A 25161-nucleotide genomic window follows, 5' to 3' on the forward strand; every position below is an offset into this window, starting at 1 on the left:
AAGAGTTCACTTGGCGCTTGTTAAAATAATTTATAAAAACATTTAAAAAAAAAAAAATATCCAAAAATCTCACTCAACGCCATTATTGCCCCATTCAGAGGCAGACTTCGGTATTCCCTAAATCATTACAAATTTCTGGCAGAAGGTCACATCTGGCCCACCACAAGTAGCCACAAGGTTGAGTGTTTTTCTGCGAAGCAAAGGGCATCGTTCTCCTGCACGCCTTCATCAAGGAAGGCTTTGGTTTGCCTTCCTCGTCACTTCAGGACGCTACAACATTTACCACTCCCTTGATGACACTACCAGTTACTCTTAAAAGGATGGCCATTTTACGCTTACAAATAGATTTCCACCATTTCAAATGCACTAATTTAGACACAAGGGATTTCCCAACCTCTTAATGCCATTTTGCGCTTGCTTAGTGGCCTCTATCCATAGATCTTCCAGGGACGTATAAACAGGGAGCACCAGCCATTTTCAAGAGCTCCCCGTTGACATCCCTGTCAAATTCACTAGAAGGGAAAGCCATAAAAATGGAAGGGCATGCCACAAAAGGCTTCAACTTCATTTTCATTTTCTAGACGGAAGAGGCTGAAACAAAGACACGGTTCGTTTTGCCAAGGCCTGAAGAGCCCACAGGGTCACAGCTCACACGGAAAGCTGTGGACTGCGTGAGATCCTGAAACAAAATACTTCAAGCAGACACGTTGTGCCGGTCAAACTTAAACTCCACGCACCTTCTGACCCTTCTTTAGGGGGAAATAAATAGTTTTATAGGAGGAAAATGCTTTATCTCAGTTAGACAGAAACACCTCATATATTGACGGGGGCTATTTGAGGAGAGCCATGCAGAAGTTTGCACCAAGTGGCAAAAATCCTCTTCAAATAGCAGTGTAAATTGGATGCTTTGGGACCAGAAATCTCCTTTTTCAGTAGAAAGGTAACCTGATAGCTAGAAGACACTTAGAGGCACCCTCTTTGCCAGACACTTCCCATCCGCAGGCCCAAACACATCCCGCCTTGGATCCAGCTCCGGCTTCCTGACCCACCTCCTCTCGCTCCTTTCCAGGTAACACGCTTTTAATTATAACTGAGATAAAATAGCTGAACGGCCACTGGCAGGCTAATAATGACAACACACCTACGTGCCTAATTTCCGAAGATTACATCAAGCATTCCTCCTCGAGCTGAAACTGCTCACACCACTGCGGGGTGGGGGGGAAACGACAGCGAGCTCAGCTCTTAACCCGAAGTTGTCTACTTTGCAGGAGAGAAAAAGCAGGAGGAGGAAGGTCCTGTATCACCTTTAAATGAGGTCGCGGGAGCAGAATATGGCTGTTTCTTAGCCGCCTTTACCTGTCAGATAGGTCTAAAACAGCTTGACAGCAGCACTTAACCACCCTGCATTCTTCACCTAGATAATTACGGCCATAATAGCGCTGCGTCAAAGGGTTTTTACCTTTTGTAAGGTAAACTCAAGAAATGGCTTGGAGCAAAATGACTTAGGCTTTACCAGTCAGCCAGCGAGACGCTCATAATCTTCGCTTCCACGAGGCAACTAAGGTGGACAAAGAAACGAGAGAGAGGGCTGTATTTTTTACAGGCTGGTGCAAGCGAAGATGCACTTTGCCAGACTGCTGCCCGGTAATAAAAAAAGCTCACCCGAAGCAAACATAAAGGCCCTATTTTATAAAGCTCTGCCACTATTTTAGAAGTAGAGGGCGAGTGCCTATAATGCCAACAGAACCACGTGGGGATAAATCCTCCAAAATACTCGGCAGAGCAACCCTACATGACGGCAAGGAAAAGCCACTGGATTCCACACTCGTACATCTTACCTCATCTGAGCTTTTTAATAGGGAAGAATAATTGGGAAGGAAAGGAGCCCACTGCTATACTGGGAACCCAAAATCCGGTGATAAAACCCAGCTCCTCAAGAAGCCATTTTTTGCCCACTCTCTTCAAGTTTTGACCGTTAAATGCTCTATATTCAAAATTACATTAAACTTACACATTATTTCTAAACCTTCAAGGCAGAGGGTCTTTTCAAAACACTGCTGACACCACGGTCAAAGCGCTGAAACCTCAGCCACAGCGGGGCACGCAGTCAGCGCCACGGCACAATACACACACATACGCGTGCAAGACCAGAGGATGACTTACCTTGGCTTCCCTCTAAAATGAAGGTATACCCCAACTGTTCTTTTCGGGTTTTTTTTCTATTTCTGTCCAATTCCTTTCTTTCCATTCTCTCCTCCCTCTGTTCTCCATAGCACTTGACACTAGACACGTCCCACACAGAGATGCTGTCTCTCTGCCACCGATCTGGCTGGCTGGGCCAGCTGGGTCACGCAGAGGACTAAGCTCTGACATTACGATTTGCTTCTGAAAATTTTAGTTTTCTTAAGCTCAAAGGCCTGGCCTGATTTCCTTGCATGCAGTTGTGGCATAAATCCTCCTTAACACACAATCCTACTTCGCTTTTGCGGGTACTGGTGCAATAAACACTCTGCCAAAAATCTGGGTTTGTGCATAGTCCAGCAGATTGGAGCGTAAGGGAGCAGTTATCCCAAAACACCCCCTTTTGAAAAAAAAGCCTTCTCCTAGGATGTGGTATTTCGCAAGGCACATTGCCACTGTAGGAGATGGTCTGGCTGAGCCACGCTTCCAGACGCAAGAAAAGAAACAAGGATGTGATTTTTGAGAATGACACTCAACGACGCTGAAGCCACCACAGCAAGGAAAAGCTATTGCGAAGGACTAATTATTCAAAAATGTCTTCCGCCTCCTCAGCCTGCCACTCCAGCACTGGCATGTTCCTCACACTGTCCTCTTGCCCACAAGCACAGCAGCCAAGGACTCAGCTCAGCTTCCCCTCACTATCCCAACAAACTGCCAACACTCCACCATGGGCTGGACCTTACAACCTCATCTGTGGGAGCGAGCCTTTCCTCATCCCCACCGCTCCTGGCATTTTTGCCACGTTAAGGACATGCACAGCTCAGCAGTTCTTGGGGACAGCCCATAACAGCTTGTGTCAAGGCAAGGTAAGTCGCGGGAGCCCGCTGACGAGCTCTTCATTCAGCTCGCTGGATCCTGTGAAACCACCCCTTGAGCAGAGAAAGATTTCCAAGTAACTACTTCTCAAACCACAGTATAAGATGGTGTAAGACAGGCCTCTCTTGAACGAGCATCTTGCTTCTTGGTTTTCCCTACATTACTTATAGAGAGCCCAGCTCATAGACGCATGAGATAGTTTGGGTTGGAAGGGACCTTTAAAAGCCATCTAGTCCAACCCCACTGCCATGGGCAGGGACATCTTCAACTTGATCAGATCGCTCAGAGCCCCGTCCAACCTGGCCTTGAATGTTTCCAGGGATGGGGCATCTACCACCTCGCTGGGCAATCAGTGACTGTGTTTCACCACTCTCAGCGTAAAAAATTTCTTCCTCCTATCTAGTCCAAATCTTCCCTCTTTTGTTTTAAAGCCATTACCCCTTAACCTACCACTACAGGCCCTGCTAAAAAGTTTGTCCTCATCTTTCTTCTAAGCCCCCTTTAGGGACTGGAAGGGGCTCTAAGGTCTCCCCGGAGCCTTCTCTTCTCCAGGCTGAACCCCCCCAGCTCTCTCAGCCTGTCCTCACAGCAGAGGGGCTCCAGCCCTCCCAGCATCTCCGGGGCCTCCTCTGGCCCCGCTCCAACAGCTCCGTGTCCTTCTGCTGTTGGTGCCCCAGAGCTGGAGGCAGCACTGCAGGGGGGTCTCACAGAGCGGAGCAGAGGGGCAGAATCCCCCCCTCGCCCTGCTGCCCACGCTGCTGGGGATGCTGTCCTTCTTACTACCTGTTACTTATAGCCCAATACAGTAAGCCAAAATTAGGAAATCATTCTTATTGGCGGACACAGATTAAGCAATTATACCAACAGAAAGAAAGCCCACTACGACTGTTCCATGCTATGTTATTTGCCACGCTGAATTATTCCACCGGTAACATTCTGAAAAATAATAAAAAAAAATATTAAAAAAACCAACCCTAAGCAACAATCAGAAATCAGCAAAAATCCTAAATGTGAGACCCTGTGAGTTCAGCAGGGACCTTTTTACTTGTCAAGTAGTTTCACATTGCAAGGGTAACATCAAATATTTTTTTTTCTTTTATTGGAGGTATTAATGGACTGTGTTATCTTTGCTCTGCTGGTGCTGTTCAAAAGGGGTGACAAAAGAATTCCCCCAACCTCCCTAGATTACATGTTATCCCAAATGTTTGTACTTTACGGTCATGCTATGGAAAATATTCACATGAGTAATCACACCAAAGTCATTAGAACTATCCCCGTGAAGAAACATTTAATCTCCTCTTCAGGCATTTACAGAGATCAGGACCCAAAACCCACTGATGTTCTGCACTCAGTTTGTTCCAAGCTCAGCATTTTTAAGTAAAACAGCCCATTTTTAAATTAATACTGTAGGAAATACTTCCTTTTGTAACGAGCCCCTGACACCAAGAACCCCCGGCTTCACGTAGGTCCTTACGACTCTGTAACAAGCTCTTGGGAGGTCCCCAGGTTTTTTCTTTCAGCGACGGGGGCAAATACCACAGACTCACTTTTCTGGTCCTCGAAACAAATTATCAGATGAAGAAAATGATGCGTCTGTAAAAGTAGAAGGAAGATCGCACAATAGGCGGCATACCAGTGCACTGACCCCCTTCAACCCACGCTGGGGAATTCGAACGCAGCGTTTCCAGGCTGGGATCTTCCGCTCAACGCATCCCGTGCCTTGGCTTTCAGCGAGACGGGCTCCCTCTCTCCAGCGCCTACTGCCCACCTCCTCACACAAGTCAAGCCGTGGACGGCAAACCCTCACGGCTCCCAGACCACAGGCAAAGTACTTCTCACGTCATACTTTACTTTTGAACAGAAAAACTTGCAGGTTTGGGCAGGAAAGGTTTTTTTGTTGGGGTTTTTCTGTTCTTTTTTTTTTTTTTTTTTTTTTTTTTTAACAGAAATCTTTCATATACGATATGGAGGATGCTAAAAGTTTAAAATGTGACTTTCTCATGGGTTTATTACGTTTTCTGAAAAAGCAGCCCTATTTTTTTTGTTTCAAGCTTACCTTCTAATAATTTAATTTCACGCCCCCAAATCCTTACATCAGGAAAGACAAAAAGACATCATCGTTCTACTCATTTTCTCCACAGGACCCATAATGCAATCAGCTTCCGCAGTATGGGTGCTCCATGCTTTGGAGCATTCCGGTTACCTTTCCTTGCATCTTTTCGAGTTCTCTGGCTTTTTTTCATGCCTTTTTTTTTTTTTTTCTTTTGGTGGATTTTTCCAACTTTGGGAAACAAACTTCACACAGTATTCAATATAGCTCTGCACCACAGTGGTTACACATTGGTATGCTACCACAGAATCATAGAACAGTTTGGGTTGGAAGGGACTTTGTGGCCCCCTCTGGACCTGCACCAACAGATCCATGTCCTTCTTACGTTGGGGCCCCAGAGCTTCACCTTCATCATCTTCAGTTTTATTGTCTATTTCTTAAACCGTAAGTTTACGGAAGGAAAAAATCATACATTAAGTCTGAAACAAACTGGTAAACACTCTTAAGTTTCAAAAAATCAAAGAAGCAGCCTAAGTTCCTGCCTTTGTTTCTGCAATTTTCTATTTACCTTTCTGTTATCAACTCAAGTATGTTTCAATGTTCTTCTATCCTTTAAACAGAAAATGCCTGAGTACTTGGGCTGCTGCCTAAAGAAGGCTGGGCAAAAACCTTTGGTCCAGTTGTCTTCTCAGCCAGAACAAATACACAAGAACTCCTCCGATGGAAAAGCTGTGACCTTCAAAAAAAAAAAACAAAACAAAAAAGCAACCCCAACTGTAGTTAGAAAGGTAATTCACACCCTTGCATTTAAACATACCTAACAACAAGTTCTTAAAAGGAACAAAGACGTTTTAATTGTGTTTGTTGGGCATCTGCATTCTCAGCGTTGTCCGGTCATGAGTGCCAGTGTGGGATGCCCAAGGCCACCACCATAAACACAGGCTGACATCCAACACAAACATGGGACGGGAAAGGAAGAGATCTCATTTAAATGAGTGGTAAATGGACCGAGAGAAGGAAATACAAATGGCACCACCAACAAACCTTTTAACACATTGTCTATATTTTTCCCCTCCCTGTTTACAATGTTCAGTAATAAATTTCAGAAACTTCCAAAGAAAGAGGATGACGGTTTCAAGGAGCCAGAAGCTAACAGTGTGTGATGGCTTGCCCAGTCACCGCTAGCTAGTCACAAAGAAAAAAATAATAGCTTTAGTGACTTGATCAAAGAATAGACTCCTATCTAATAAAGCCAAAGAACAGGCGTGCCCTTACCAATGCATTAGTCAGCCAGCCAGCTCTGGATTCTACATTTAGAAAATCTTGTATATAATTGCCTGGGCTTGCAAATGCCACTGTATCATATTTCCAGCGATGCTTTGGGCAGCATATTTTGTGTGAGTTATACCATCAGGAAAGGTATATCTCACTCAACTGGCAGTAAAACTTTGCTTACACGCACACTTCTGAACTGTTTAAATGCAGAGCGGAGTAACTGGAAGGCACGAGCACAGAATTGCTTGATTTTATCCCACCATATCTGCTACAATTCACCTGAACCCAGCCGCTTACAGCACTAAAAAGAAAGCCACAGTTTGTCCAGAAGATAACAGAAAAATGTATTCACGCTTGCCAGCAACTAAATAACAAGAATATTCAACTTTACCAGCAGCCTTCATAGTTAGCCTAGAATAACGTGAAAAAGAGTGACCTCCCCTCTTGACAGAGTCCAGGGTGAGTTTGGCTCCAGCACCTACAGAACAGTTTCACCCAGCTGCCATTATTCACGTTATCTGCACAGCCCCGATGAAAGCTGGGAATTGTTTCTGGAAGAGCACTCTAATTTCTGGAGACTGAGAAAGTATTTCCTGGCTGGACCCTCAGAAGCTGATCTGTTAATAATTCAACAGTGAAACGTATTTTCTTGGGCACGAAGAGAGGAAATGGGTATTAGAAGAAAGAGTAAGACAGATCACGAAGTCTACGTTTTCATGTATTCTTTCTCTCCTGTGTTCCCCTTAGCTTGAGGCATCTCTATTCCTCATTTCACTAGAAACACAAACTCCTACCGCCACTGGAAAATTCCCACTGATGCAAATAAAAGTGGGATCTTTTATGTGAGATGGGATGGGAAGCTGTAGAGTTACCAAGCTTGCCTCCTCCAGCAGCCCACCAGGGGTTTGGTAACAGCTCCTAAAAGCACAAGGGTCATCCATCTGCTTGGCTTCTTCCTTTAACTGGTCCCTTTCCAGGCCCAATGTGGTGTAAACCCCCAAATCTGCTGATCAGCCACACTGAACACAACCAGCCTAACCCTGCATCAGGAGCAGATAAACAGATCCGTGTTATCTGCTATGCAAAAATACATAACTACGCTTTCTTTTTTTTTTACTCATTTATTCAGAAGATGAATTCTCTGCGAGCCAGTGAAGCACGTACCTTCATAGCCCAGAGGGTATCCATCAGGCTGCAGAAACACTGACGTTAAAGTGTGAATGGTCAATGTCTCCTCCTCCCCTCTGTTCACGGGAGACCAACTTCAAGGCCCACAGCCTCTGTTAAGTGCTTTCTGCCAAAAGGCTGAGATAAGAATGAAAGGAAGGAGATAAGAAGGAAATGTTCACCAACGAGAGCAGTTTGTGAGTCTAAAGCCAGACTGAAAACATGATTTAATGAGCCGAGTAAAAAGACTGTGGTTGCTCAAGGAGCAGGTCAACTGCAGACAGAAAAATCACAAAAGAAGTGGAAAAATGAGGTTACCAGAGAAAGAAAGAGCGCTTGGTTAATTTTTCTGTAACTTCCATTCACCAAGTCATTACGACCTAATTTCTCCGCATTGCTGGCCGCTTCAAAAGGTCTACCACAATTAGTTAAAGCAGCTATTGCTGGGTTTCTGGCAAAAAAATTTAAACCGTGGAAGAAGTGGCTGGCAAAAAAATAAGTCTTTCCCAAGACCAAGTGGCGCGGTAAGAAGAGATCCTCCTATAAAAAGCTGCTGGCAACTATGGCCCTGTCCATCACCTTAAGCATCTGTCAAAACAGACAAATACGGCTGAGGCAGGGCAACATTTTGTGGGGCGTTTTCTGCTTTTTTGTTCTGTTTTTTTTTTTTAAAGAACGAGCACGTTGCAACCAAAGGCGTCAGCTGCCTAATCTTGTTCACAGCTGTGCGTTCAAGAAGGTATCCCTTTGGTGTCAAAAGAGAGGGTGTCCAAACGGCGTGGGTGGAAGAGCCAGCCAGCGCTGTGTGCTCCCGGGTCTCCCATTACCTAGAGCAACCGGAGGCAGGAGGACCAGGGGAACCTGTTATGCAGCAGCCAGAGTTACAAAAGGACCCGTCCACAGCAAAACATGCAGGAAATGTGGAAATCATCCGTGAGATCCACCAGAGACGCTGTTAGCTGCTGCTGTCTTCAGTGGCGCATTACAGGTTAGATGATGGGAGCAACCTGGCTCCCAATGCCATGGCTGTGAGCCGGAGGGTGGATCAGAGGCCTCTGGAGGTCCCTTCCCACGCAAATCACCTTATGATCCTACAAATACCTGTTTGCAGACTATGAAGCAGAGAAGATAAGGTTGCAGGTCCACAGCAATTTATCCCGATCTCTCTTTTCCTCCCCCCTCACCTCAGGTCCGGATTTTGCCTTTGAGCTGTCTCACTGTGGGCACCTGCGTCAGAGCAAAAGGGAGAGCAAAGGCTGGGAGACCTCCGCGATGCTGACCCACACCAGCATAAACCACTGTGGCAGCGCAGGTACCGAGGGAAGTTCGGTTCCTGCTAAAAATGATAAGGAGAGACTATACTCCTGTAGTCAAACATCAGAAAATGGACCTGCGCCTTCCTCAGTGAAGAGGAAGCAGGGGTAAAAAAAGGCAAGACTGGGACAACACTGGTAAAGATTGACTCAAGCACTTTCCACATCTACCCTATTAGGTCCCAGCAGATGGCTTCTCAACCCCGTCGCTCCCACACTGTTCGGCACCATGCCTTGCCTTAACCATCCCATGTTTTTAAGGGTCAGAAACATGCAGTTTGCAAAATGCGTGGTCTGACTTCAAAGCGAAATAGCGCCATACCCTTTCCAAGAGCCAACTTTTGGAGGCTCAGCCCCAGCCAGCACCAAATGCAGCCAATGACATTTCTGGAGCCATCAGGAGAGACAAGATGCCTCCGAGGAAGGTGGAGATTGTAGAAGCAGGTAGAGCAGAGCCAACAGAAGAACGACGATGCCGCCAGCAGCGGGGTAGCAGGTAGTCTGGGAAGGGACAGGCAATTATCGACACTTCATCAGGCTGGCGCAGCCCTGGCACAAAGCCACCCCTGGAGAGAGGAAGACAAGAGCTTGCATGCTGGCGCAAGCTTTTAAGCAGAGAGATTGAGAAAAGGTCAGTTACGGATAAAGGCAAAAGTCACGCTTGCGAAGCTCGCAGAAAAAGAAATTCAAAAGGCAGGAAGCGAAAAGCCCTGAGGAATTCACTGCAACAGCTCAGTTTGTAAAGGAGGGTTACAGGATCCCAACTAGGCTAGATAAGCCTGAAGTAGCTTTAATCTAGGGACTTAAGTCACTTATTGACACTCATCACGGGCTGCCTGAGCAGCACGGGGAGTCAGCCACTGCTGAAAGCCCTAATTATTGCTGGTGTTGAAGAATGCAAACCATACCTGAGCTGGCTATATCAAAACTAGCTCAGATACGTTTGTGTTCAGCTGCAACACATGCAGGAAAAAACAAAGGAGCCTAAAAATGAACCAAAGCTTGGTCATCTTGCAAAAGCGCCGAGTCCTTGGTTTCACGAACGGAAAAGAAAACCCCACAAGATGCCTCTCCCCTTTCCAGGATGAGAGTAGGTCACTTCCCCAGATGTTCTTCTGTGCGTTGCCACAGAGAGAAGAGAACCAGACAGTACTGACAAATGTGCTTCAGCAGAAGAGGCGGCATTGCCTTGAGGTGCAAATCTCATCTTTTCTTACCATAATTAGTAAAGAACAAGCCTGCGAGAAGTCATATACAATACAAAAACCTACAGGTAACATCACGCAACAATCATTATCACAGAATCACAGAATGACAGGGGTTGGAAGGGACCTCTGGAGATCATCTAGTCCAACCCCCCTGCCAAAGCACGTGCCGTTTAGTGAAAGAAACGCCACGTAAACCATCCCAGGCTCCACTTTCCTTCTGCAACACCCTATGCAATCGCTGCTGGAGTTCTCCTGGCATATTCCAAGAGCGCAAGACCACAGACTGGGAGAGTACGACATGCCTCCTCTTATGCCTACTGACCCGATGGGCCCTGCGCTCATTTTCTGAGTCAACAACCCGCGCAATTCAAGTAAGGATAGCCATTTATGAAGTGTTATGTGTTTATGGCTCCAGATTCAAGCCAAACACGTATCTAAGTATCAGTGACTGCAAACTCACCATAGTTCTACTAAAGCTTTGAAAAAGGCTTATGCAGGCAACTCATTCACGAAGCAGGCTGCGGGGTGCCACAACGAGTAATTACTACAGCCCAAGCGGTGAGAAAACAGGTAAAGCAAATCCAGGCAGGTTTTGAGCAAGAATTTTTTGCCCAGTTGCCTACTTGCAGCTTACTTCTCATTCACAAGTAACCCTGTATGTGAGTATCACTATCTAGGGGCTCGCACTGGGAGAGCACCTACGGACTTCAGCCCCAGGTCAGCACAACAATGCCCAGAGCAACATCGATCTGACAGAGCCACCAAGTTCTCTGCCCCGAAGGACTTGTGGCTGTCAAACACAAGACAAGGAGCAACGTTTGGACCAAGCTTTCCAGCAGGCAGCCCTTGAAGTGCCAGCCATCGCTGTACACGGCTTGGGGACCTGCTCCAAAAGTCACCACCGCAGGTGTCCTCAAAGCTGGGAGGAGAAGGGGAAAAGGTGCAGAGTGAGCACAGGGTCAGGAGCCTGCACACCCAGGTGTTAAACGCCGGGCTTGGCGAGGTTAGTGGTTTTCAACTTGGGGTCTGCAGAACCCTAAGTGATCTATGAACTCCTTTCCGAAAGGTAAAAGTGAAAAGTGACACTTACATTCACTGTATTTCTACTGGGAAGTCAGCAATCTGCAAACCAAAGCAAGCTGAGGACCATTTCACTGGCGGGCTATTACTCACGGGGACAGGCGGCAATGTAAATGATTCAAAGCAATGGAAAATTCCCAAGAACTGGAAACGGGTGCCCAAGCCACTGAGCAAAAGTGTTCACCAGCATGGAAACAAGAAAAAACTGAAATAGCAGGTTCCAGTTGTCCGACATTTTCCTAGCTAGCGGGGGAAAAAAGTTCTGTCAAAATTATTTCCTTCTTACCCCCATCACTCGTCACAAAAATCAACTCTGAAGCCTGTAGCTCACTTTTCTTCCATCTCACAAGATGATTGGTGTCTGGTGGCTCCCAACAGACAGGATATGTTTTGTCCTCTGTCTCAACACAAACATTGAAGAGATTGGAAAGACGGCACTGGGATTAATTTAGGTAACCACTGAAACCTGAAGCCCAACAGTTACCCGAGCAAAAATTAAAAAGACTCGTGCGCTGGCACACAGATAAATCTGCTTTCCCTCTTTAAGATCAAATATGTCACTGAACGAGACTAGCTATTGACAGGGAAAAGCAGAACAATGATAGATGTAGTGATTCTGACACTAAAACATTTTACAGCCCTACTGCGCTTGAAAGGTAGCCAAGAAGCAAGTCCCTACAGACCTTCCAACAGCTATTTGGCATTGGCTTCACCGAGGAGCTCTAGCCGTACACCTCTAACAAAGACAAACTAACAATCAGAAAATACCTCAGAAGCAAAAGCAAAGGACCTGAATCAATAAGAAATCTATAAACTAAAGGGCTAGAAGCTGCTGCCATAAATGAAAAATGACAAGATGATAGCCGCTAATTCCCGCCCAAGGAAAGAAACCAGAACGACTGTAGGTCAAGTTGCCTACTTCTTGTGACTTCATCTTTATTGACAAAGTATGTATTAAGATTTCCTCTTCATACTTTTATTGAAGAAGTATCAATTATGACTTCCTCTTCGTACTTTTCCTGAAGGCACCTACAGACCCTGGATGAACTCTTCTCCTGTTTATTTTTCAGAGTATTGTACACATCAAAAATAAAAACGTGAAGAATACTAGTCCTGATTGTGAAAGCTTAACTACCAAAGGGCTCCCGGCTTAGACGCAGACAACCCACCCCGGGATTAACCACATAGATTAACTCCTCAGGCAAATCTCTTTAACAACAGTCAGGCAAATACAAGAACATACAACATGCCTATATTCAAAAATGCGAGCCCTCCCACCAAAGTCAGACTTAATTTGCTATGTGCACATGTGGGCATCTGCGTCTTCTTGAATCAAGACCACTCAAGGTAATGGCAAACCTCCCTTTGTACAGCACTTAGCACGTTATATACACCCTCCCGCACACATCTATGTGAAGGAACTCCAAATTTCTCTGAGAAACGCTGCGAAGCTTCATGGCCCTACGAGTCCTACACTCTTCCTTCCCCACCTCAGAGGCACCTCCCAGTCATCTGACAGATGAAGATGACACCACGCTGCTAAACCTCCTAAGAAAATGCATTAACTACTACTAAAGTCTCCACTTTCGATAAAAACAGAGCAGACCTGACACCTGTCAGACTTGCTTCCCAAGCCTACGAAACACTACATCCAAGATTATCCCTTCATATCACTAAAAACCTGGATGGCCTCCCTTCTCCTTCTGTCTCCCACTCCTTCCAGATGTTCATATTCATAAAGGAGGCTTCTCTAGAAGGGTGACGTCTGCTCTGAAGATGCCTGTTTGAAAAATATACTTGTTTCTAGAGCATCTAAGATTGCTGAGACTGAAAGTTATTATTTCCCTGCTCCCTGTTTACTCACTGTTTACCCCTTCGTGACTGTTCTTCTCTCAGCTTCTCACAAAACTGTTTTCCCTCTTTCATTGCGTAGGATTTTTCAGTCAGCAAAACCAATAAAGTACGTATTTTTAACCAAAAGGATAATTGTTACAAATTATCAATGACGGCAGGAAAGTTCAGTGCCCTCAAACCTTTTTTCAACCCCACTTCGGAAACAGTGGGTGAATGTGCCCCTTTAAATTCTCTCTTCTCAAATCGAACTAGGGAGAAAACTCATGCCCTTTTATTCATTTTTTACTAACCTCTCCTGCTAGTAGTGTCTAGCATGTTAGATACTGCCTTTGCTTTAAAATAGACCTTAAAATCCTGTTTTTCAACTGGTTAAACCACCTTGTGAACATGCGGCTAAGTAGCAGCTCGCCTGGGCTGCAGGGATGTCCTGACTTCTCAAAGTGGGACCAGGGCCACACGCGGCGTGACACCAGGCTCCTGAAAACCCCCATCCAGGCTCATCCGACCACCCACGATCTGCTCCTTCTTTGACTTATACGGCCATATAAACACCAAGTATGTGACAGTCCACCAGGACCTCCTTCTTCTGCTCTCCTTCCAGGCAGACATTTTACCCTCTCCTTTGGGCTCTCGGGATTGCCAACACCAGCCTCAACAGGGGACATTTGCAAAACCCAAACGGGAGTCTCCCATGAGCGGCTCCCGCATGGATGCTGACCTACTCTGGGCTCCAGAAGGCAGAGCATCTTGACAGCACCCTGGGATTAAGCAAGGTGTACGGGTTTCCCTGAGCGGAGACGGTGGAGACAAAGGAGGCCCTTCAGGGAAACCCAAAGAAAACAGTCGGCTCAATCTTAATGCCAGCTATTGTTATTTCATCTGTCAATGAAAAGGGAACTTGTCTGGGCACTAACCCTGCCGTATGTGCAAGCGGGAGAGCAAACATCTCATGCCGGTCTGCGGGAGCGGGAGGCGAGGGCAGAGTCCACTCCCACACGGGCTGAGGAGCGGCTGGAAGGCTCAAGGGCAGGCTGAGACCTATTGGCAGCCCAATAACACATCAAGAATCCCTTTACTAGAACACCTCCCTAAAAGAAAGGGGGGGGGGAGGGGGGGAAGCAAAACACAAATCCCCCAAAACACCAAACTCCAACATATAGAAGTTCACTGCAGCATCACATGGAGCTTACAGGACTTTGGTTACCTCTCTGTAGGATTTGAACACAATAAATTAGCAGGCAGTGATAAATCTCATTTATGTTGGGTTCATCTTTTTGGGAAGGGACATCAGTAATGAACTGCATTCGCTGCTGGTGGCACAGTTGCAGGGGTCTATGAGGAAGAAATTCTTGGCTGTGAGGGTGGTGAGCCCCTGGCCCAGGTTGCCCAGAGAAGCTGTGGCTGCCCCATCCCTGGAGGGGTTCAAGGCCAGGCTGGACGGGGCTTGGAGCAACCTGGTCTGGTGGGAGGTGTCCCTGCCCAGGGCAGGGGGGTTGGAACTGGATGATCTTTAAGGTCCCTTCCAACCCAAACCATTCTATGATAAGCACATGGACCCAAAGATACTGCTAAGACAAGGTAGGTAGATATGATATATTTATTAGGCTATTAAGTCTTCCTCACAGTGACCTGGAGAAAGGCTGATGCGTCCAGAAACCTATCTATTTCTTCCATATTTTTTGCATATAGAAATATATCCCTGGATATTATTACCAATGTGGAAAATACAACTACAGTCCGAAAGAGTGAATATTGACTGCCTGTCTTCTTAAGCTACAAGTTTCACTAGACTTGGTATAGGGTGGTTTTTTTCTAAAAAGGATAAAAAACCTCCTTTTTTAAAAAAATAAATACTCGTTTTATAGCCTGCTGCTATAGGACTTCTGCTGTTTTGGTGTCCCATCCCACGTCCCTTCCCTCAAGGAAGAAGAACAACGAAGTCTCATATTGCATGGGTTAGAAGTATATCCAGCTCCAGAAAACACACTGGAGAAGTCATTACACTGTGCATATTTAAGCGCACAGTATAGTAACTTTCTTTCATTAAAAAAAACCAAAAAAAACCAAAAAACCACCAACCAAAAATAGGCTTAATAAGTGCCGATGGCAAGATTACACCATTGCTTTTCTGCTACAGAAAGAAAAGCAACTAGAAGAGCCACTGTTCGGATTCCCTGGGTAGTTACCGACCTTTGAATGTCTGCTCTATCGCTATTGTGGCTCAGAACAGGAGCCCAATTAAAAAAGGGCTCCGAAGACCCGCTCAAATGTCAACAGGAAAGCACTTTGTTTCATCAAAATATACGTGTTTGTACATCCTTAACATTCAGATATTTCTCGTCACAGGTCTCAGGTGAAATTCCAGGTGGTAAACCGAGGGATCGAGTGCACCGGACAGAAGCAAGCATGTTTACATCTTAGTGAAGGGATTTTATCGCAAGAAGAACATAATATCCTTAAAAACCTTTCCAGATCTGGCCCACCCAGGGAGCAGTTTCGATATTGGAAACTGGAGACTGCAATAACATTCCCAGCAGTCAACATCATTAGAACATAATCAAAACATTTATGCTTTTGCATTTAAAATAAAGAAACAAAGTTTGGAGAGAGCTTGAATTTTCAGAACCCCGTTAAATTTCTGCTACCGCAGAAAACTATTATTAACAAGTTCCTCCCATCCTCACGTTTCACAGCCACAGTTTCTGCGGGGGAAACCACCATCTGGTTGTAGCTTTGATTGTCTCTGAACGCTTCAGCCTTTCCTTGACTACCAAGAAAAGAGGAGCTGGGCCGTCACGTCTTTGCCGAAGCCAAGGAAGGAGTGATGTTGCTCAGAAGGCAGTTTTGGATGCCAGGACTCTTGGAGACCACCCAGTCCATCTGGGTTGCATCTTTTCTGCTACTCTCTCTAAATGGACGTCCCTTGGATGGGACTTTGAGCAACCTGGTCTCGTGGGAGGTGTCCCTGCCCAGGGCAGGGGGGTTGGAACTAGATGGTCTTTAAGGTCCCTTCCAACCCAAACCATCCTGTGATTCTATGAACGCAGATGAGAACACGGTAAAGCTTTGTCATGCCCTACCTGGGGGACGAGCTGTAATTCTCCGGGTCAGAAGAAAGGAGAACAGGTTCACCATCCAGATGAACGGCCCGAATCAACAGCACCAGAAGAGCTGGGAGAGAGCCCCGACTTCGTTCCCATTCCCTTTACAAAGGAGCCGAATCAAAACCCTGCCCCTGAAGGCCCGGGACAACGGTGTTGTCATACACAGCTGACCCTTCCCATAACATCTCCGCACTAACCACACATTTCTCCAGGAACCAAAGCAAACCATTTCAAGCTGACTTTTAAACTGTGGCAACAGGCGTAGGAGGTCTGAACTTGGTCCGCTAAAATCATTGCAATTTGATAAATAAAATAATAAGCAATGTGCCTCTAAACAGCAAATTACAAAGAGAGGACAAAGTTGGGAATGCACTGCTGAGTTTTTGTGCCGCAAAACCGCGAAGAGGAGCGGGCGGGACGGGGGTGCTTGTGGCTGGTGGCCCCCTGGCCATCCCTTGCCATGGTCCCCAGGCACCCCATCCACCTCCGCCTTTTTTAACCACTGCGGTTCCCTTACAGCATCGCTTCTTTATACAGAGCGGAGGCTTCACTTGCAAGGCTGGATGACTTATTTGCCACCGGGAAGGACTCTTCGCTATACAATGGTCCTCTTTGTGGGGAGACAGCACTAGCTGGCCATTAACCTTATAAATCCTTCACTTGAGTTGCACAATGAACACCACACGCCCCTGTATTTGACTTTGCTTCTTCACGAGAAGCTGCGTGGAATGAAAAAAAAAAAAAAAAAAGAAAGAAAGAAAGAAAGAAAAAGAGATGAAATGAAACAGGTGGTATCTCTCCTTCCTGTGTGTTTTTTATTTTCCCAATACATTTTAGATAACCTGCATTAGTCTTGCAGCCCATCCACGGCTTTCTTTAAAGAGCAAGAAGTATTTCTGACTTCAGGATTTGGCTGCTGAAAGGTGAGCACAAGCCACGTACTGAGAAATCAGGCACGTGATACGCAGTCCTTACCCATTCAGCTCCAGCCGCTCTCTCTCCCCCGTCTCTAAAAGCTGCTTTTACAAAGCACGTTGAAGGCCCAATCCAGCATTTCTGAGCGGCAAAATTCCGTTCCCAAAGTTGGAATTAAATCCACAAGCACCTCAGCCGGGCCATCAGCTTAAGTCTACCCAGGTTTACCTTCTTTTTTAGGCTGCAATAACCACCTCAGAGATATAAAAAGTGCTTAGTGGATCTCTAACTGGCTCTAAGTTGGGGTGGGAGAGAAGGCGGAAGAAAATAAAACTGTAGTTTAAATCCCCTGAAGTTCCCATGGTGATACCACCAGGCACACAAAAGGTGTAGAAGAGTGTGCGGTAAACTCCTCCTCGGAGGTTTTATTACTATGAAACCTAACGCTCCCTCACGGAAAAGAAGTTTTCATGATATAAAGGAGATAATTGGGAGGAAAAAAAAGACAGTTCACGTTTTATGACCGGCTGTAGATGAATAACACTTAATGTCCAACAGTCTACGCTGCACCATAATCAGCCACTAATGACTGGAAAAACTCACTGCGAAAATTACTGAACCTAAACTGGTGGGGTGTAAATTTAATTTTTGGTGGCAAGAGAGAAGGCGGCAGGGAGACAAAAGAAAGGGAGCACTTAGCTCCAGCTCCCAGCGCGGCAAAAAAAGTTTCCCCCCCCCCCGACGCCTGGCTGAGCAGGAACAATGGACAACAGCCGACCGCGCTGAATTATAACTCCTGCTAGTTAGTTTAATTATTGCACGTACATTTCTTGAAAACTCCATTTGGAACATCAGCGTCTAATTGGAGAGATTGCTCTGGGCATGACCCAAGGGTTATTCTAAAGCTCGGTCACTTCTTCCCAAGCAATGGTTGCAAAAGGGCACGGCCCTTCCACGAAGCGTACGGAAACCTCTCAAAGACGCCCATTGTCCGAGACACAGAAATCAAGTGCAAGAGCTACAGAAGTCTCAGCTGGGAAGGCGAAAGGCGACGAAGATGCAAAAACAAGGTGGAGCATCCTGCTACGGCAGCAGCACCTTGCATAGAGGAGCTGAAGGGGGGGGGGGGAGGGGGATAAAAAAAAATAAAAATTCAGCTTCCAGGGTAACAAATATTAGTGGGTGCAAGTGGAAGGCGTGTCAAAGACAGAAATCTTATTAAAATAATAATGCTCATTAAAGACTTAAGTTGCAAAAGCCTTGCAAAGTTACAAAAAAGCTTCAAACCACTCTCACCGAAGACGACAAACTTCATCACGGGATCTATAGGCTTGCGTAAGGTTTCTTGACCCTCTAAATCAGCAAATTTAGGTTTGGGGGTTTTGTTTATTCAAAGTTTACGTTTCCAAAGCTTCTCCTTCAGCCAGCTTAAAAACCTAGATACACCCTCCGATTTCCTAATGACTCCGATCCCTGCAAAAACGGACGCTGAGCAAGCTTTTAAGGCGTAACCATTTAGTTTAAGAAAACTGGCAGAGAAGTAAGTTTTAAAGTCCCACGTGAAAAGCTTCATCCCCTGCATCCTCAAGCCCCAAACTGTCGGCACTAAAGCCACTCTCTGATGTGCTCCATGCTCCTGCCCTATTTCGTGGCAGGGTCTAATTTTACAATTCAAGAGCAGAATCTCCGGACGCTGGAATCTCACGTGGATTTGAATCCATCTCTGGCTCAGATCCACCTCCACCAAGCATACTAGGGCTATCCACTGCCTGTTAACTACAGATCACAATTCCACGAACTTTTCATTATCAATCCAGGGTGGTTTAAACACGAAAAGACCTATTCAGCGACGAGTCTCCTCCTGGTTTAGATTTTACAATCCCAGCAGCAGAAAGCATGCTGTGCATAGCAGAGGTTTAGTATTCCCTCCTCCTCACCAGATACTTTTTCCTCCGGTTATTATCTCCGTGGCCATCGCAACCCATTACTCGTCAGACCAGCCAAGGCTCTGGACCCCAAGGAACAAGAAGCGTCAGCAACACCGGCGCAGAGGTTTGAAAGTCGTAATTTCTGGGTCACGTTAGCCCTTAACGATGCCGGTGAAGGGCAGCGCTGCCCAAGGCTCTCCGGTACCTGCGCAGGGAGGACGTGCAGCCAAGAGGAGGAGGCATTTCTGCCCCTTGTCCCTTGCCAGGTAGCAGCGGGAGGTCGGGATGCTCTCCCCGCATCACTTCGGGGCAGCTCGTCCTCCAGCCCCCCATCCCAGACAGGCACCAGAGGCGGAAGGGGGGGCAAAAAGCCACTCAAAACCTTTCCTCAAGCGGCCAGACAGGCAACAGAAAAGGCAAGAACCGAACCCGTGGCCTGTCACGGCGCTTCCCGGGTACCCCTATGGCCCTGGGGTGCAGAGAAAGACCCCCCCCAGGCCAACCCCATGCACCCCCTCACTGCTACACCCGCACACAGCAAACCCGCTTCCCACCACAGCCAAGGGGGGGCTACGGCTGGGCCAGAGCGACCGAAAACAGCTTCTTCGCCTTCCTCAAAAATACCGTGCCACTTTTTTCCCCTTGACCCCACCAGTTATTTATTAACAGTAGTAAAATATTACCGTTCCCCACCTCCCACCCAGCAGGTTTTCCCCTCCGCCTGAGAGACACCCACCACTTTTTTTTTTTTGAAAAAAAAAGCTGAAAAGCCTATGGACTCTTTGTCTGTAGGTGTACCGTTTGCTGCTTTAATGCTGTGGAGAATAAAGCGTGAGAGAGCTCCTAAATAAGTCACAGCCATTTACACATCGGGCACCTAATTACGCTGAAAACCCAATTACACACCTTTAAGCAGATGCTCATGCCCACGGGCCAGGCCCGTTACTTTGACTCCTCTTTAACTACCTAACTTTACAGCCGGTGCAAGTTGAACCTACGTAGATACAAGACCTGAATTATCAGTCTGGGTGTGGAAAAAAAGGCGAGGGGGGGGGGATAAAAAAAAAAAAAAAAGGAATCAATCAGCAGCTCCCATCTCATTTAGCGCGACTCCAGCAGGTCCCTGCTCTTCTTTCACAGTCTTTAATCAAAGATTGAGAGGCATTTGCTATTTTTAAAGTCAAATGAAAACTTTTGGCTCCAGTCTTTCGCAAATTCACAGCGAAGATAAGCCCCCCCGCCCCCCACTTTCCCCCCGAGGAACGCATATTATTTACACACCAGCGAGCTTACTTATTAACGAGAACTTCTAGCAAAAGTGGCGTTTCCGTATTTTCAAATGGGCCACAAAGGCCTGTTTACATTCCTTGCCTGGCTTCAGTAACGTCAAGGTCAGAGCGCACCCTTCCGTAGCCCTCCTGGCTGAGGAATGTCGCCCGATGGGCAGGGGGAGACCCCAAAATTCAAACACCGACCCTTACGCTCCGTCAGGCGATGGTGGCCATTGAAAAGCTCTTCATCCTTGGCCCAACTGGAGGCTAAAAGCCCACATGAGCTACACGGAGCAGCCAGAACTACCCGTCGCCCCCATCTATACACTCGGAACCTCGCTTTGTCACAAAAGTAAAGGCATAAGGATGCAGGAGCCCTGGGTGGGAAGAAACACACGGCAGGTTTTATCCCCTTGTTCGCCGGCCACAAAGAGCAACTCCATCCACACCCCCGCCAGGATGCAAGTCCACTACCCAACTCTCCTCTTAAATATTGGTGGAACGCGGAAAACTCGTCCATCGCCAGAGCGGGATTTGCCACCTGTTCTCCAGCACCGAGCTTCAGAGGAAATTTCACTGTAACGAGGGAAAAAAGGTCCATCAGCTCATTTTTAAACAGGTAGCGTGTCCTGAGCTTCCCCCTCAGCACAGAAGAAATGGTAATAAATAAGTCTGACGGGGAAATAGCGAGTGACAGAGAAGCGTCGGAAAACTGTGCGAGACGCAAGACTGCCGAGGAACAGAAGCGATCAGACTCTGCATCGCCTATTCCAGAAGGACAGAGACAGCTAAAACGCATTCAAAACCGAGGTTAAAAAAGGAAACTGAGAAACACCGGACAGTCCCGCTTTGCAGGAACTTTACCCAGCTAATTTTGTAAAGGAAACGCACGGGAGCGTCCGGTTTTAAGGATGTGAAACTCCCGGCGCAGAGAGAGCATCTCTACACTCCGTGAGCTGGTCCAGGTGCGCGCTGCGTGGGACGCAGACGATGGAAGCTGCGCGCAGGGAAAAGGCAGTTTGTCTCTCCGTCACCACTGCAAAGGCCGCGGGAAGCAAGGAGACCTTGAGAGCAATAAAACAAATCCTCACAATTTGCCTTCTCTCCATAAGAGAAGCTGCGTGTTTCAAGCCGTGAAAGTCACAAGTGACCCTAAACGCTACGGAAAACTTCAGTTCTGTTGTTCTTCGCAATTCCCCAATATATACACCAAAGAGCCACAGCTTTATTTCTTAGAGGGTTGGGTTTTTTTCCTCATGTCCAAATAAGCGCTGCAAACATTTCTGCTCTCTGTGCTAGGATTTTTTTTTTTTTTTTTTGGTTCCTGAAGAAAATTAAGGAAGAGATGTGCTCCTTCCCAGGCCGCATAGCACACAGGTGGGATTCCCCTTGGGGGGCCACACCGTAACCCAAATCTTCAGCCCACCGCCGCAGGACGGGCTTGCCATTTACTGCTCCAAAAGCCACGTGCCTCGCACCGCAAAAAAGCTCTACATTCCTCACCTCCTCCTCCTCCTCCTTCTGGCCACAGGAGACACCTTCACGGCAATACCGTGACACAAGTTCGAGCTAACAAGGAGACCCAAGTATAAACTGAAATATTGGTTTAGCAAGACTAGAAATTACCCCTTTTCGTGAGCTTCTTTTTAGATTTCCCATGCCAAAATTACCCCTTTTCGTGAGCTTTTTTTTTAGATTTCCCATGCCAAAATTTCCCCTTTTCGTGAGCATTTTTTTTTTAGATTTCCAATGCCAAAATTACCCCTTTTCGTGAGCTTTTTTTTTTTAGATTTCCAATGCCAAAATTACCCCTTTTCGTGAACTTTTTTTAAGATTTCTAATGCCAATATTACCCCTTTTCGTGAACTTTTTTAGATTTCTAATGCCAAAATTATCCCTTCTTAATAAACTTTTTTTAGCTTTCTAATGCTAGAAATTATTCTTTTTAATGAACTGGTTATAGTACTAATAAAAACTTGCACTCTCTGTAAATGTTAGCAGTTATTCCCAGATTGTGTAGAGGTGTTTGTTGGAGCTCAGGAGGGCGTGGGACCCCCCCAGTAGTTAAACACCCGAGAGGAGCATGCCCGAGGAGAGAGCCGCAGGAGCTGGCCCACAGAAGGGCAGCATCTCACCCTGCGAGGGGTACAATCATAGAATAGTTTGGGTTGGAAGGGACCTTAAGGATCATCTAGTTCCAACTAGAGGGAGGGAGACACCTCCCACCAGCCCAGGTTGCTCAAAGCCTCAAAGCCCCATCCTTGGACACCTCCAGGGATGGGGCAGCCACAGCTTCTCCGGGCAGCCATCCGCACCTTCAGAGTGAAAAATTCCTTCCTTAAAAAAGATGTCTTTTTTCATCTTACGTTTACAGTTGAGGGTTTCAACCCGAGAGCCCCGCAGGGAGCGGGGGAACGCCGCTCTCCATCCCCACCCGGCGGGGGCTCCTCCGGCCGGCCCCGACTCCCCCCGCAGCGCGTCCTTCTCCCCCCGATCCCGCCTCACCCTACGCTTTTGGGGCGCAAACCCCGCGGCGGGGAGGGGAGGGGGGATTCCGCCACCCCCCTCTGCCGGAGACCCCCTCCCCGCCCCGGTCCGCACCTACCCAGGCACTTGATGTGGAAGCCGGCGGGGGGTCTGAGGGAGCGGCGCGCCCAGCCCTGCCGCAGCACCTCCAGGTGCTCCTCCTTGCCCTGCACCAGCAGCACCTGCTCGTCGATCCAGCCCAAGAAGAAGGTCTCGGCCACCGCCGCCGTGGCCCTCCTGTCCCAGAAGTGCTGCATGTTCTCCCGCTTGAAGTCGGCGAAGATCTCGTAGCCGATGCGGTGGCGGCCCAGCTCCGGCCCCGCACCGCCGCCGCCGCCGCCGCCTCCCGCCGCTCGCCCCCCGGCCCGCTCGCCCGCGGCGACCAGGACGATGGCCAGGGAGTGCGGGGCGATCTGCAGGCACCGCTCCGCCCTGCGCGGCATGGCAGCTCACCGCCCGCCGCCGGGCACCGCCGCCGAGACGGGCACCGACATGTCTCCCTCGGCGGCCGGTTGTCCCCGCTCCGCCCCCGCCACCGCCCGGCCCGGCCCGGCCCGGCCCGCTCCGCCCCCGGCACACCCCGGCACCGTGCCCGCACCGCCCGCCGCCCCCGGCCCCGAGCACCGGCCCCGGGGAGGGGGGGAAAGAGCCCCGCTGCCCGGCCCCGCCGGAGGGGGAGGCGTCCCCCCGTCGCCCGCCTTCGCTTCCCCGCATGAAACACCGGGGCAGCTCTGCCCCGCATCCCCCGGCCCCTTCCACATCCATCCCGCAAAGTCTCACGGTCCCGTACGTTTGCGCTTCTTCCAGTGGTTACACAGCGGTTGGGAAAATACCGAGCGAGCAGCACCGACCCCACTGTGTCCAAACGTCCATCACCACCTTCTTCACCCGTAACAGAATCACAGAATGGTTTGGGTTGGAAGGGGCCTTAAAGATCATCCAGTTCCAACCCCCCTGCCCTGGGCAGGGACACCTCCCACCAGCCCAGGTTGCTCCAAGCCCCGTCCAGCCTGGCCTTGAACCCCTCCAGGGATGGGGCAGCCACAGCTTCTCTGGGCAACCTGGGCCAGGGGCTCACCACCCTCACTGCCAAGAATTTGTGCCTCAGATCTCATCTAAATCTCGCCTCTTTCAGTTTAAAACCATTACCTCTCATCCTATGGCTCCCCTCCCTGATCCAGAGTCCCTCCCCAGCTTTCCTGGAGCCCCTTTAGGGACTGGAAGGGGCTCTAAGCTCTCCCCGGAGACTTCTCTTCTCCAGGCTGAACCCCCCCAGCCCTCTCAGCCTGTCCTCACAGCAGAGATGCCCCAACTCTCTGGTCATCTTCATGGCCTCCTCTGGACTCACTCCACCAGATCCATGTCAATCCTGAGCTGCTTTGTGTCTTACGGGTATTGAAATTTAATAGTGATGGAGTGACTGCAAGGTTCATTCCAAATTTCTGTGGCTTTTTTCCAGCAGATTAATGTTTTGCTGCCTCTGTGCTCCAGGTCACCAGCTGCCCATAAGGCTCGATGGAGAGCTCAGCAAAAACGGGAGAGGTGTGAGCAGAAATGGTGGGGGTCTTTCCCAGCAAAGCCTGACCTGCAGCGTACATTAAGGTGGAATGTGGCTGCTCAGGGGGCAGGGTGCCAGTTACACTTGTGAGAAGGCAGATTTAGGGACCTCATTCCCATCTTCTGAAGAAACCCTTGAGCCTGCAGCAAAACAAAGTCTGTCCTTTCTGAAAATGGGGCTTGGGTTCCTGAATCGGCCAGGGCTGTTGCTGTTGAATTCACTCACATCAACATCCCTTGGCACTTTTGCCCCCCTTAAACTATCCCCCGTTCGGTTCTAACCTCATTCAAGTCCTGTGTCACCATCCATCTGGTTTCATCCATCTCCTTCTCCAGGGCACTGTGTAACATTCAGGCTCCTCGGATAGCCCCACTCCCGACTTTTTGGGGTTCATCCAGTGCTGCCTAAGCATGTACCGAGGAAGGTCAAATTTACCAGCACCCCAAAGAGTTTTACGAGAAGGCAAGCTGTACGAAACCAACTCTACCAAAGGGGAACTTAGAGGTAAAATAGATTATCCAGAATCACTGTGTGTCATTTTGGGCCAGGAGAAGAGCCCACTGACGCTGGCTTGCAAGTTTCCAACGCCTTCCCAAGCATCCAGGGCAGCAAGATCTCAAGAAGCCCCTCGCCTCGCCCAGCAATAGTTTTGATGGTGCTGCTGTCAATATTTCAAAGGAGCACTTTCACGCTGTCATTCAGCCCTAAGCTTTGCAAGAGGACCCCCTGGCATCCTCGTTGTCCTCCAAACTGCTTCCCAAAGTTCACCTGAGCCTTTGATTGCCTGTTAAAAGACTTAGTCTTAGTATGTTGAAACTGCTGTCATGATCTTGTCATACTTGCGTTATTCTTACC

General features: G+C 48.0%; 1 protein-coding gene across 2 annotated transcripts in view; it reads right to left on the minus strand.

The window, feature by feature from the left end:
• Nucleotides 1-23264, minus strand: part of LOC134515942 (storkhead-box protein 1-like) — a 57081-nt gene extending 33817 nt beyond the window's left edge. Inside the window, exons 1-3 of one of the 2 annotated variants that reach the window (XR_010071178.1) lie at nt 22828-23264; nt 21114-21286; nt 20224-20798 (exon numbers count right to left, since the gene is read on the minus strand). Coding sequence is in view for 1 of the 2 variants with exons in the window: in XM_063335592.1 (XP_063191662.1) it covers nt 22828-23191 (364 nt within the window). In the remaining variant the exon portion in view is untranslated. Of the gene's footprint in view, nt 1-20223; nt 20799-21113; nt 21287-22827 lie in introns of those variants that run through there. The other variant, XM_063335592.1, reaches the window with a different exon arrangement.
• Between the last annotated feature and the right edge of the window lie 1897 nt (nt 23265-25161).

The sequence above is a fragment of the Chroicocephalus ridibundus genome, chromosome 5, assembly GCF_963924245.1.
Source record: "Chroicocephalus ridibundus chromosome 5, bChrRid1.1, whole genome shotgun sequence".
NCBI lineage: Eukaryota > Metazoa > Chordata > Aves > Charadriiformes > Laridae > Chroicocephalus > Chroicocephalus ridibundus.